Genomic DNA, 15690 nt, shown 5'->3' on the forward strand with positions numbered 1-15690 from the left:
TGTTCAAATAATATCCGATAATCTACGCTCCCCAAGGTGGAAAATATCACATTCAGGGACAGCAGCAACGATTTCATTGAGAAGTCGAATAGCTCTTGGAATAGGAGCCATTCGAAAAAGAACTGTGCGAGCAGCAGGTACAACCATCAAATGATGATGTCTACCACGAACATAATTATTAGGGACATAAAGTCCCAACTGTTCCAGCAACAACGGGCATGACGTATTACCACGCAATAGCTGGAGAACGAAACGAATTAACGAGAAGTTTCTGCGAAGTTCAAGGGAATTATACCCAAGCATGCCCAAAAGAAAAGGAGTAGGATAGAGATATGGGTAGTACCCATACTCTTTCTTATAAAGAAAACGAAGAAATGCTTTTTGCACTTTTTCTATAATAAGAGAGTAGTTTGCTTCATGCGGATTCCATACAATTGCATTATACTCTAGCTTACTTCTAACAAGCGAGTTGAAAAGCAAACGAGAAGACAAGGGGTTGGTGAATAATCTAGCATATCTCAAGACAAATCCAATTCGACGAAAGGAAACGTCAGCGATTGTCTTGATGTGGTTGTGAAAGGTGAATTGAGGATCAAAAGTGATACCCAAGTCGACCATTGATTCCACGCGCTTCAACAATACGGATCCAATGGAATATCCGTGACAATAGAGCGAATTCGCACGTCCATAACTCATAATGGCACATTTACTAGTATTCAGTTCAAGCCCTAAACTGGAACTGAACTCTAAAACAGCGTTAATATCAGCTTGAAGGTTACTATGTTACTATGTTATATCAAGGTTACTATGTTTTTTGAACGTAAATTAAATTTTCGACATTCAATGCAAAAATTTCACATCTGACTAAAGACATTGATCAAAATCTTTTTCCTTCGCATAATTCATTTGTCCAAATGCAATACATAGTCTATATGTAGTACTAATGCCTGATAGCATTTCATCAGATGATAAACAAGTAGAAGTAGTAAATCATTATTTACATTTAGGTCAAATAATAGACATGTCCGGCAGTAAAGAAGAAGAAATAAAAATACGTATGAAATTAGGGTGGAGTGCATTTGGACGAATGAATGATGTTTTTTTTGAATGATTTGAAGAAAAAGATCTTCGATCAATGCGTTTTGCCGTATGAAACTTGAACATTGAACGCCAAGATGCTACACAAAGTCCAATGCACTCAAAAAAGTATGGAACGCTGTATGATCGGCATAACGAGGAAAGACAGGAAGCGGAACACGTGGGTGACAAGGGTAATGGATAGAGTATAGAGACTGAAATGGCAATGGACGGGCCACGTGGCCAGATGAATGGACGAAAGGTGGACAAAAGAAGTGCTAGAATGGTACCCGAGAGAATGCAAAAGGGTAAAAGGAAGACCACAGGGAAGATGGGTAGACGAAATAAGGAATATGTTGGGTGTGAGATGGATGAGAGTTGCGCAAAACAGAGACGAGTGGAAGCATGTTGGAGAGGCCTTCGTCCAGCAGTGGATGGTTAGCGGCTGTAGATGATGATGATGATGATGACCTAGTACTCTCAAATGAGGCCGCCGACCCATTCACGTTCACGAAAGTATGCTTAAAAAATAAATAAAAAAGGGAAACGTCAAAATGTGGCGCTTCAATCGCGCGTCTTGGCCATAGAATGAATACTCATCATCTGCCATTTCACTTTATACATATAAACATATTTATATCATTCATTATTTAACCTATTAGTGAAGAAGAAAAAAAATATAAGCGATAATGAGGGCATATAATGCAAATTTTATAAGATATAGTGTAAAAATGATATAGTTGAAGACGCTTATAAAATAAAAATCTGACAAAACGAGTGAAAGTCAAAAAAACAGTCCCGTATTAATGTGCGCGCGTACATTAATACGGGAGGAAAAGCCTGTTCCTCTTGTTCCTGTTGTATCCTGCTCGCGCAAATTAAGTGAATATGTACGTGAGTATGTACCGTTTACCATGCACCCTTTTTTTTGATCTTTCGACTTAAGATCTTTCGATTTTCGATCTTTGCCTTCCGATATTTGCGTTTTCGGTAATTTCGCATTCCGGCCCGTCACGGAGACCGGTATGATACATATTACATTATGCAGTTGCTTCTTTTAGTACTTTGCGTTTTGCTTTCGAGTGATCCTTTTTCATTGTAAATATAATATATACATAAATAAAAGTACTTTTTTTTTTTGAACGAACCTTAGGGGAAAGCAACATCAAATATGAATGAAGTCAGAAACCCTCGTAAAGGAGTCTCACGTGTATTTTTAATGAACGCCTATTTGCCAGAAAAATATTAATAATTTCTATGTAGACACGGTCGGTCCGATGAAAACTCACAACCTTTCACTTTCAGCCCCTTTGAAGCTGGCTTATAATTTTTCGCGATTTATTGTGTCAATTTTTGCAATACTTGTCCGTGTACAATTCATTTGTAGCTGGTGTTGATCGAGCAGTGGAGCCAGCCATTCATTTCGATGAAAACTTTTGAAGCGTTCAATCCAAGTTGAAGGTTTGAATTGAATAATGTTTTCAGTACATTTCCTATTCACACTGACGGTTTTGTTTGTTTCGATTTAAGCTTTTGACCTGTTTAATGACAAGCTAAAAGTTATTTTGTAATTAAATTTTAATTTTAATAGCTTTGCTTATTTTATGATATTTAACCAAATTATCATGGTGTACTTTATTTTTAATTACTTTAGTATTTTACTTTTATTAATTTATCCACACACGTACATAACAACAATGGCTGATCATGCGAAAATTCAAACTCGAGATTTTGACTGACTCGAACTCGGAATCGATCACTGATTGGGTTTTCGTGATCTAAAAAAATGTGTGAGTGTGTGTTAGTATGGGTTCGCTGATTATTCCGCAAAAAGCAATCTCGCGCAGGTCACTAAAATCTCGATCACATACATCCGGCACCCAAAAACTCCATCAATCGAAATTGACTCACGCGAAATATTATACTACGGAGAACTCGAGTGCCAGATGTTCCGTGATCAAGATTTTAGTGACTTACGCGAGATCGCTTTTTGCGGAATAATCCGTTTACCGTTAGTATGTACATACATATGTCTGTGTATTATGGAATTTTTTTGGAAACACCGTTACGGCGAAAACACACTGAATAGTACGGAACATCACGTTCTTGACTCTAGTGGGTGTTCCCAAACCGAATTTGGGTGTTGTTGCACGTGCAGAGTGCATATGTTTCTCCTACATTTCTTCAAATATTGGATTCACCGTTATCGATAACTGTAAAGGAAGGATAAATACAAGGATAAAATATCACTGAAAACACTCCAGGGGGTGATTTTTGGGACTGTGTACCATGTATATCGGCTAGGGGTACTTCGCATGTTTGAAAGTATCTACAAAAAAACACGTACCACGTATCACTCAGTGTGTATTTGCCCTTAATCCTATCGAACTGAAACTTAGTATCGGTTACTTAAATGCTTATCGATACGAGATTAATTTTAAATTGACTAGAAATGGTACCTCCCTGTATACATATGTACATATGTAGTTGTCCTCTTTTTTTTGGTTTTGGATTCAATTTACTCCCAAACCGCTCAAATAATCAGACTGAAATTTTTTGATATGGAATTATAAATTTTATACACTAATATTTTTTAAATATTTGTACCTCAACTGGAAGTATTTCTTTTACTCTTGTAAGCTTCCCTACATTTGCGCTCAATTTGTGTCGAAAATGCTCTCAAAACCGGTATGTGTGAACGTGTATGTGTATTTGTTTCACTATCGAATTTTGTTTTTTATACTTCTTATATTCCTCAATATAAGAAGTATAAAGAAGTTTAGCCTAATGAGTCACACATTGAAGATCCTACTAAAGATAATACAGGGCAGAATTTACTCACGGTGTGAAGAGGCGATTAGCAGAGAGCAGTTTGGGTTCAGACAAGGCTTGGGTACCCGAGAGGCCCTTTTCTGTATGAAAACACTACTCCAAAGATTCAGAGAAGTCCGTAAACCTGTGTACATCTGCTTTATAGACTTTGAAAAGGCCTTTGACCGTGTCCAACACGCTCGCCTGATGGAAACATTAAAAAATATTGGCTTGGATGACAGAGATGTCAGATTGCTACGAAATATTTATTGGAATCAGACTGCAGTAGTACGTGTCGATGATCAATTCACTGATGAGATTCCTATAGAACGGGGCGTCAGGCAAGGATGCATCCTATCACCTACTCTTTTTAACACCTACACCGAATCCATCTTCCACGATGCTCTCCAAGAGGCGGAGGGCATCAAGGTGGGCGGCGAGACGATCACCAATATAAGATATGCTGATGACACGGCACTAGTCGCTGAAAATTTAGCAGACCTGCAAACATCTCTAGACCGTGTACATCAAGAAAGCAATCGAAGAGGTCTGCGCATAAATATAAATAAGACAAAATTTATGATAGTAGATAGAATGCAAACAGACACCGGGAATCTAACCTTGGATGGAGAGGTGATAGAAAGAGTAAAAAGATTCAAATACCTGGGTACCTGGCTGAATGAAGAGATGGACCCAGATGAAGATCTAAGAATCCGCATCGAGATGGCTAGAACAGCATTTGTAAAAATGAAGGCGGCGCTTACAAACAAGCATCTCAATCTTCATACGCGGTTGAGATTCGCGAAGAGCTACGTCTGGACAGTATTACTACACGGATGTGAGACGTGGACTCTGAAAACCAAGATGATCAGCCGAATTGAAGCTTTTGAGATGTGGGTCTATAGGCGTATGCTGAAGATTCCGTGGACCAAAAAGATATCAAACGAAGCTGTCCTCGGCATGATGGGGAGAGGCAGGGAACTTGTTCCTGTCATCAAGCGGAGAAAGATGGAGTACCTCGGACACATGATACGGGGTCCAAAATACGAATTTCTCCGTTTGATAACCATGGGGAAAATAGAAGGAAAAAAATGGATTGGCAGGAAAAAGTTATCTTGGCTTCGAAACATGCGCATGTGGACCGATATGAGCGCCGAAGAGCTGTTCCGAGCCGCTGAAGACCGATGCGGATATATTCAAATAATCGATGAGGTGGTCGCCAACATCCGGATGCGGACAAGGCATTAACAAGAAGAAGAAGATATTCCTCAAATACATATACAAAGTTGTGGATTTTTTGTATGATTTGAAATGCCACAATGTTTCAGATTTTTCAAATTAAAAGTTATTCTATCAATATTTAATGCTTGTTTATAAAACAATTCACTTCATACTCAATAGGACTAAATTTATCAAAGCAATTATTCTTTGTTATCATTTTGATTAAAAATGCAATTTTAGTATAATGAAAATTATAAACGCGTGCTCCGTAACAGCACCGCTTCTGATAAGATAATCGTTTGCGTAATGAAATTTAATTATTTTTTTGGGACGATTATATTAATTATTTAACATTTTGAATGATTAATACGTAGCTTCCCATCACCATTCTGGCCATCTGTCATTACCAAATCAATTAATGTGCCGATTGATTTGATTATACAATGTATTGATCGAGATTGATCGTCACCTGCCTGATTTTACCGATTTTATCTGACGCAATTACTGAGATGATTCCAAAACTGCAGTATCTGATCGTTGTCGTAGATTATTTGTATGTACATATGCATGTTTAAATCGTACCTGCCAAAAGTAAAATTAGTTTCGTTTGAAGTATTTTCAAAGAGAATATACTATGTTTTTTTTTAATATGGTCGTTTGTTTGTCTTCTCTCACTTTACTATCTAATTTAGACTGCGACTTCGATTTTTTTCGCATAGAGTAGGCGAAAGATTGTAGTGTTTCAATCACAGTGATGGTTTTAGATAATAATACGATATGATGAATTGAAATGTATACATCGGCAGGCGAAAAAGAACGAGCTTTGTTCGAACTCGCATATACATAGGATATATAAATAAAACTTCAAAACGTTTACAATAAACGAATTCCTGTGTAGCACAAACCAGATGTATATATTAGATGGACATGTTTTTGTTAGGCTTCGCATTACATACATACATATTTCATACCGTATGTATAAATCTTTTTTGGTGTGTAATTTATATACATATTTATATTGTAAGTGCATGGAAAACTGATGGAAAATTGTAGTTGTTTCAATTTGCCATACAGAAATCGATTTCCATCTGCGCCTTTTTTGAATCAGTCACTTTTCTTTTGTTAGGTATCAAATTTATTCTTTAGCTTATGTCAAATACATACATACATATGTATTTGACATAAATTGTGAAAATTTTCCAGATTTAATAGAATACTTGATGTACATAAAATGTCGATGTTTTTGATTTTGAAACATTTAGATGGATAGTAAATATCCTTTCCATAGTATTTTTATATTTATATCTTATATTTTTGTATTATTAATAGAGCTAATCTTCTAAAATTATAAATATTAAAAAATATCGGGAAGACTAAGCATTACTCGATAACATGTACATATCTATCTGTCAATCAAAGAGAATGCATATAGTTGTCAATTTTTTTCAAAACCTAGACTGATTACAATGACGACTTTTTTTTTGTTTGAAACGGGATATGACTTTTCTTATAGATCTATGCCCAGTGAACACGAATCTGGTAATAAAAAATGTTGATTGCCTCGAGATTCGGAAGATATAAGTGTTTTTGAAATCTCGCAATTTAGAATATATTCTATATCTTAGAAAAATTCGTTTATTTTATCGAGATAAGCCAGTTATCAATTGAATATCTGTTATTAATCCACAAGAATAGTCGAAATATGATTTTTCTAAGCGGAATTTTATTTTATTCTCATATAAAGACAATTAAATATATTTTCCCTATTAATTCAATTCAGATTCATTTAAATACTAGTACGAACTTTTAGCTCGCAATTTTACCGATTTAAAATTCAGCACACTTCCAATTAAACCTTTTAAATGAAAATAAAAAATAGTGTGGCCAGAACAGTATCCCAATAAACATGTTTCAATAGAAAATTACCAGATTCGTGTTCACTGGGCATAGATCTATAAGAAAAGTCATATCTCGTCTCTGAACCATTTTTCGTGTCGAACAGTGTTATTGTGCCAAATATTATCCTTATTCTGGCCTAAATAAGTAGCATAAATATCTCCTTATTCTGGCCTAAGAATCACAGTGGAGTCGGTCTCGACCTTGAAAAAGCTCATTTGGGTGTTTGAATAATAACACTGTTCGACAAATGACGACTTTTAAAATGTTTCAGAGACGGGATATGACTTTTCTTATAGATCTATGCCCAGTGAACACGAATCTGGTAATAAAAAGTGTTGATTAGCTCGAGATTCGGAGATATATGTGTTTTTTAAATCGCGCGATTTTTCTATATCTTGGTGTTGTTCGGTCGATTTCTCAAAATCTGTTAATTTTCTGTTCAAAATGAATATTGGAATCTACAGTCGGGTATTTTATCTTTCATTTGTAGTACTTTTCAGCTTTCAAATCTCTCTAAGTAGTCGTCCAGTTCAAATCAAAAGTCAAAATTACGTATTTTCACTTGTGCTTTTTTCCCACTGTTAATACTATATTATATTGAGTATTTTTTATGTTTATTAGGATAGTGTTCTGGCCACACAATTTTTTGATTTCGTTTAAAAGGGTTAATTGGATGTGTGGTGAATTTTAAACCGGTAAAATTTTGACCAAAAACTTCGTTTTAGTAGAGCACAAATTTGTGTTGTGTGCGCTGCATTATTGTACGCTGCATCATGTGCGTCATTGTATACAACGATATAGTGGTCACAAACTTTTTTCAATGTGTTTTTAAATAATTTTGTAATGAAATAATTAGAAGGATTTGAATTTAATAATATATTTATTGAATACGAATATGTATAGCGTAAAAATAAGTATCAGTACATTTTAAGCACCCGAATAAAAATAAAAATAGACATGGAAAATAAAAACAAAAATCAAAATGAAATTAAATATGAAGATAATGAACATTTCAAAGATATTTTTAAGTACTTTGTACCTACATAAAATACATAATGCTTTCGAAACAAAAATATTTTTTAGATTTTTGTTTTTATTTTTTATTTATAAGTTTCTCCTACATTTCTTCAAATATCGGAGTCACCGTTATCAATCACTGTCAACCCCAAATATGTCAATACAAGTTTAAAATCTCACCGAAAAAATTACAGGGGGTGAGTTTTAGCATGGATTGCTATAGCATAGATCAGGCGTGCTACTGTTTTTTTAATGCGCAAAACTAAAAAAATCAAAAAAAATAACATGTACAGCGTACCACTCTTTGTGTCTGTATGCACCTCAATATTATTTGAGAATCGCCTTTATATTTAAATCACTATAATCCAGTATAAAAAAAAATCATTATATTTATCTTAGTACATATGTACTTACTGCAATTTATAGTTTTAGAACCATTATATTTATCTTAGTACTTACTATAATATATAACATTTAATTTTAGAAAGAGGGCTCGAGTATTTTTAATCATAATATGCAGGTTTTTCACATTGAAAAGGGATCAATTCGAAATGAAAAACGTGCAATTTGGAATGAAAAACCTGTAATATCATGATTAAAAATACTCGAGCCCTCTTCTAAAATTAAATATTTATTATACATACATTTGAGCATTCTAATTTTGATCCTGAATATTATTCCATAATATATTACATTGTAAATATTATACTGCAACCGATATGTTAACGTCGTTTTAAATAGACGTTTTACTATAATAACAATCATATTTCGATGTACATTTACATACATAGGTACATACCGGTTAAATATTCGAAACTTTCCAGATACATTCGTCCGATGGCCGGGGGAAGAGGGGGTGGGTTGGGGTTACACGTGTAAACAGGCAATTTTCCAGATCGCGTACGTTTTCCTTTGAATTGCCAGAATTTTCCTGATAAATTGAGTCAGTTTATTCGGAAGTCGTTCGGCAAAAAAAGTAAACAGGAGTAAGCGGGCCCGTACAAACACGCGTGTTCGAAATACTAGTTGTATAAGCAATTTCGCTTAGTGGCGTGTGAAATTGAAACGTCTCGTATGTTTTATAATAATATTAATATTGTTTTTGTTTTTTTTCTTTCTGCTTTGCAGGTTGACACGTGGAGCTTGATTCCGAAGGAGCTGTCCACCATTCACAATGCGCACTGTGCCATACTACCCAATTGCACGTATAAAGTTGAACTATTGGCACACCCCTTCAATGGTTCGAGTGCGACTTATGAAGTCAATATTCCAGGTAAATTATAGTTGTGTACATAAATATAATTGGCTTTAGGCGTCATATTGTTGTCAAGTGAGGAATGTCCGAAGATCTTTTCAAATAATATTAGCATCAGTCGTATTTGATGTTTGGTATGTCCGATAAAAACTTCTCTGTTTTTTTTTTTATATTACTCGCAAGATGGGCAAGTGCATCGTTGAAAATTGCACGATGCATTCAAAATCACACAATAAACAACATGAGATACGTTTTCATAAGTAAATTGATCATTTAAGTAACATATTATTCAATCAACATCGTAGTTTGACAGTTTTTGAAAGTGTCATGGCGATCGCCCGCGTTCTACATAAAATTTCAGGGGTGCCACCAGAGAAATGTAAAAATTATTTTTAAATAAATGTAAAAGCATTTATCTTGGTGGCGCCGAATACTCAATTATATTAATAACCAATTATTTAAGTTTAATTAAAATAAATATCGTTTATTTTATATTATACATATTTTTGTTGTAACTATACATTACACATTAATTTAAGAGTTCCCAAGGACAGACAACTACAAAAAAAGTGGATAAAAATATTTCGCCAATCGAGGAAAGAAACGGATTGGCCACCAACGCCCATCACCACCATATACTCAAATTGAAAATAAATCTATATTAAAATAAAACTTTAATTTCTGTAGTGAATATGTGATGACCCTGATTATATTCCGTGCGTTATAACTAGAGGTAGGACCGGAAGCGTGCCGTCTATTGTTCCATTATTGTAAATGCTTTGTAAAAAAGATTCGGCAAACCTTTAACAATGGATTTACAACATGTGAACAATGAACAGCGCGCTCTGAGTCCGCTCTTTAGTTATAACATATTATAAACGACACTATCTATCAACTAAAAAGATTTTTTTAGTTGATAGATAGTGTCTATGATACATAGATAGTAAATTTTAAAATTTACCAGAATTTACCGATGGCGAAATTTTTTCGATATGCCGGTATTGCAATCGCTAGCCCTAACCACAAAGCATAGATATAATAAAATTTGATGTTTTTCTAATGCTGCGACTCCATTTTTTTCGCCGCTTTTAATAAACATCTGCCAGTAGCATATATTTTATTTTATTTTTACATAGATATATACCAGGAAGGCTTGACAGGAAGCCCCCGATGCGCCTTCCTGGACAATTAACTACAAACAATGCAGCATTTTTATTATTACATAAATCACAGTATTTGCAGAAGTTGAAGAACACGAAATAACAATTAATTAAATAATTAATTAGAGAATGAATCCATTGAGACATCTATGGATTTAGATTTTGTATGTAATTTTTACAAATTATACACACAATAAATTTTGTGTGTATAATTTGTAAAAATATAAAACACGCAGATTTGTGACAACAGGAAAGATGATTTTTTACCTATTTTGAGGAACTGTTTCAACAATGATCAGATAAAATTGGCAAATTCTGATAAGAAACGATCGATTTAGAGTCACAAATACCCCCAAATCTAACCAGCAGTATGGCGGATCGAATCCACTGATCACTTGGTGCTAAACATACATAAGCGTACTGCTGGCTGAATCGAATTAAAAAAAACTGTCGAATTTAGAATAATTCTGGAATCCATTGTCAACTGTCGGGTATTCGTCGTACATTTGCCTAAGTGTTTAGGCGTAGTTCGCCACAAGTGGAGGCGGATGATGCTGTTACCTAATTAGTGTTAATTATGGTGTTAAATTAATTATGTAATCATGTATCTAATTAATTATGGTGTTGTGGTATGTACGCAAAATATATACGATATGTTGATTTTGTTTCAGAATGTGTTAAACATGTATGCGCGTGCGAAAAACCAACTAATATTCCGAAACCCATTGTCAAGATGACCAGAATTAAAAACAGATTCAACGTCACGTGGACTTTGGTGGATAATACTACTACTCCTTCACACGTGCACTATGAAGTCACGTGAGTGTAATATTTGGTTTTAATTTTTTTTTTATTATTATTGTTTTTTTCGCTAATTCGATCGTCGCTTTTCCAGCTTTTGGAAGAAGAAAAAAATGGAACGGTATTTTATGAAAGCAAACACTACGCAGGTAAATTCGACGGGCACCAAATGGAAAGAATTTACAATAAATATGAGCGATGTGACTGCAGACAACACGTTTGAAGCTAGAGTCAACCTGTTAGATAGGAAAAATTGTGAAGGACCCTACGATAATTTCACTTTGCCGATTGAACGTAAGTAAACCTTCAATTTGCCGAAAAAAAATGATTTTGCTATCACTTCAAGTTATTTGATGAAAGTTTCGTGGTTCTATTTTGAGATTTAAATTTATATCTTCCCATGATGGCATTACGGGATGCCTCTGAGCGACACCTATGGAATTAAACTTGTTACATACGTATGTATATACATTTTGAAATCATATTAATATAGTGGTAGGATAGTTTTTACCAATTTGATGAGGAACTGTTTCAACAATGGAATCAGATAAATTGTGATTAGGGCAATATGCTTTTGGGGTGTTAACTTCTTAGAAAACCTTTGGTTTTTTGCTCTCTTGCATTCTGCACTGTTGAAACGTGTATTGTTATTTACCATTGCCCTACATTGACCATCCCCCGTATAGTTACAACACCAAAACTATACTTAGCTTAGGCAAATAAACTCGACACAAAAATAATACTCATTCATACGCTCTATCTGTATTCCTTTAGAACAGCGGTTGCCTAATTTTGTTATACGTCTTGGCATAAAAAAGTATGTAGTTGATTTTTTAAATTATTGAAGCTTATCAAATCCCCAAATAAGGAAAAAATCGTCATAGAAAGTTCTTAAAAATTCATATCGTCAATCTATTTAAGGCAATAGTTTGTCAAAATACTGCTAATTTTCGAATGGGGGGGCAAACTTGTGCATACAAAAATACATGCATATATAGATAATTTTTTTAAATCATATTCAAATAAGGAAGGTTCAAATAGGAAGGCCAATTTTTTATGTTTCTTTAGATGTAATTTTCAATTTTTTATCCCAAACGTAACAATGAGACAAAGTACTGTTACGTAGGCGTGGATTCGGGGATTCAAATGATCGCAGCAAATTCAGTTCACAGAATTTATTCTACGACTCGGGAGGAGTGTAGAGTGTAACTTGAGATTTGCAAGAGAGATTTGACAGGAGATGCCAATTTTTACGGGAACCATTTCAATGAAAATCAGAAAAATTGGAAAACTCTTATAAAAAACGACCGACCTGGAGTCACGAACTTAAGTCTGGCCAGCAGCGGGATTCGAACCCGTGACCTAGTGGTTAGCATATTATGCTCGAAAGCATAATATGCTAACCACTAGTCCACGCTAGTGGTATATGTACACATATGTATGTACATATATCTGAAGTAGAGTGAAAAAAGTAACTGTCACAACTGTTCAACTATGTAACCTTTGAAGTTAAATAGAGGCAGGCGAGCAAGCGCATCTGATAGCCAGATGTCATCACGTCGATGTGACAGTCGATTCTGATGATTCCGTTAACCCTTTGAGTGCTGACGTCTTTTCGGTATTAAAATTGAAGTCGGTATTATAATTGTAGCTTATCCAAACAAACTCTCGATCACTACCCTAGATAACTACCGACGAGGATTTTTTGTAAATGTGTGCTTAGACTCTCTAATATATCTCGCAACAATATAAAATAAACAAAAGAAGTCTATTAATGAATTTATTTTTACAAAACTAGTTCCATCTTCTTCATTGTTGTTAAAATGTAATGCTCACAATCTAAATGCCAAGCCACAATCTAAAATACTCAGCAGTTAGGGATTTCCATCGGGAAATCGAACATGGTTATAAATTCAGAAATTCCAGTATTTATAAACATTGACACGGATTACACGACCCATGTTCGATGCATTATTTTTTCAATGCTACCTGGAAAGGCTTAGCGGGTAGTATTCTTGATTATTTTTTACATACTCGAAAAACAACGCCCATTGGCCTTTTTTCAGTTCCGTGGATTTGTTAGCAAAACGCCGATCGGCGTTGGTCGGCATTCAAAGGGCTAATGATTAAATTTTGATTAGAGCTAACCCTCAGTTTGTGGGTAAACTATCAAAGTGATCTCAGGAGTGGAAGTGGTACAAATATTGCGACACGTGCACATAGTCAGTGAAACTTGTAAAAAAATCTTGTAAAAAAGTCAATGTCTGTTGAAAAGTCTCTAGTAATGTATGTGTTGTAGCTTTTTCCTTTTTGTTTTCAACTCGAAACAATCGATGGTATGATCCTAGGCGTATTATAATCGAAGTATTTTTTCAACAATAAGCTTTGATATTTCGAGGTATTTTGATATTGTATGTACTTACAATGTTACGGTAAAGTTTGAATTTTTTATTCGACCAAAAATTTCTCAGAAAGAAACCGAAACGTTTGTCTTTTGTTGGGTTTTTCGTCGCGTCTTTAACAACAGCTAGAAATCCCACAAGAGACTTGTTTGCAGACAAATCGGGCCACCAATTGTATATAAAATGTTCACAATTATCTACGATATATAATATATTCAATATTGTATTTTAATTTCGTGTATTTTTTTTAGTTTCAGAACCAGTACACGAAGACTATTTGCTTGTGAGTATCCCCTTTTCATTACCAAAGTCAAAATGTAGCATGTTGGTTGTAAATGTTGACAGTGTTAACGTTAAGTCAAACCGAGTAATGACCAGCTTTCGCCAATAAGGCCGAAAGTGTCGGTCGAGTTCGTGGAAAAACCTCATTTCCACGATTTTCTTTAAGCTCGAGCTAAAGCGAAAATGGGAGAGGGGGATATTTTCGTTGGTTTTATTCGTGTCGTATATATTTTTTACGTTGGATACGTATGTGTGTTACGATATTACGTTGTATTTGTTTCGAATTAATTAAATTCTTTCTTTGAACGCTGATATGTACTAGTCGATGGGATAAGTCAAGTTCAATTTGATCGAACGATACGTCTGTATTATTATTGTTATCGTCGAATACGTACGTGAGGTGTTTTATTTGAATGATATTATTTGAAGTCAATTTTTCACAACGAATCCTGTTGTAGATATATCGAGGGTATAATTAGTTTTGTTTGAAACAAACATACGTAAATTTATTTTTTATGTGAATAAATCGTTTCAATTCATTTGAATATGTATATAGTTTTATGTGGTGGACAAACAACTAAAAGTTCATATTTACGTACATTAGAATAAGAAGATAAATATTATTCAAATTAAAAATGATATACTCCAATAGATGGTTTGATTTTTGTTTTGAATATATCATGAGTCAATATTAAGTATTGTTGCGTAGGGGTGGGTTGAGGATCCAAGTGAGAGACCAAAGTCGCTTCACAGCATTTATTGAATGATGATCCACACGTAGCCAGTGCTCGCTCCAGAATATTTTGATATTTATTTATGTTTTTACATTTATACCAGGAAGGCCTTACAGGTAACCCCAATCCGCCTTCCTGGCCAATTACAAACATTGTAGCATTTTTTTTTATTATACAAGTCGCTGAATTACGAGACACTGAAAAACTCGCAAATTAACGAGATATGTATGAATTGTACATGCATTTTATTGTACATTAATCAATCTCAAATAGTGGTGACATAGTAAGTAGGACAGATATTTAGCCAATTTTACCGGGAACCGTTTCAACAATGAAATCAGAGTAAATTGGCAAACTCTGATAGGAAACGATCGACCCGTAGTCACAAATATCCAGATCTGATCAGCAGCACTACATATTTACTCAAAAAAAATATTTTCAATAGACGTCAGCTCATGGGATCGAACCCGGCGCCTCTCGACGCTAGGCAGAAGCTTGACGACCGAGCTATGCTGCTGGCATAAGTACCTCTTATAAAGGACCAGTTGCTCATCACAGCTTCCCCGATCCGTTTATGTATCTATTGTCTAGGTGCGTACAGTTTTAAGTAAGTCTCACGCTCTCACGCTCTCGGGTTCTGAGAATTCTAGAATGCACTTAGACAGCGGATCTCTGATGTATCCACGTTACAGTATTATATATAAACGAAGAAATATGGAACGCCGTATGCTCGGCACAATGAGGAAAGACAGGAAGCGGAATACGTGGGTGAGAAGTATGACAAGGGTAGTAGATATGGGAAGTGGATAGAGTAAAGAGATTGAAATTTTATTTTATTTTATTATACATTAATTAATCAAGCACACCCGAGTAACAGATTGCTCCAAAACGACGAGTGTGCTAAACACATTAAGAATGGAAATGAAATTCATGACATAAAAAAAAACTGATCTATGTAACTCAAATGTTCCAATTGGTCGCGACCTCCGTAACCGAGGAAGTGGTTCAGAAAATGACGAGAGATTCGACAA

The 15690-nt window shown here is 34.8% G+C and overlaps 1 protein-coding gene across 1 annotated transcript in view; it reads left to right on the top strand.

The window, feature by feature from the left end:
* LOC143920195 (uncharacterized) overlaps positions 1 to 15690 on the top strand; it is a 174919-nt gene that overhangs the window by 36900 nt on the left and 122329 nt on the right. The window contains exons 5-8 of the mRNA XM_077442934.1: positions 9154 to 9298; positions 11112 to 11259; positions 11336 to 11535; positions 13895 to 13926. Coding sequence (XP_077299060.1) covers positions 9154 to 9298; positions 11112 to 11259; positions 11336 to 11535; positions 13895 to 13926 — 525 coding nt within the window. The remainder of the gene's footprint in view (positions 1 to 9153; positions 9299 to 11111; positions 11260 to 11335; positions 11536 to 13894; positions 13927 to 15690) is intronic.

This window comes from Arctopsyche grandis, chromosome 12 (genome assembly GCF_051622035.1).
Source record: "Arctopsyche grandis isolate Sample6627 chromosome 12, ASM5162203v2, whole genome shotgun sequence".
Classification (NCBI taxonomy): Eukaryota; Metazoa; Arthropoda; class Insecta; order Trichoptera; family Hydropsychidae; genus Arctopsyche; species Arctopsyche grandis.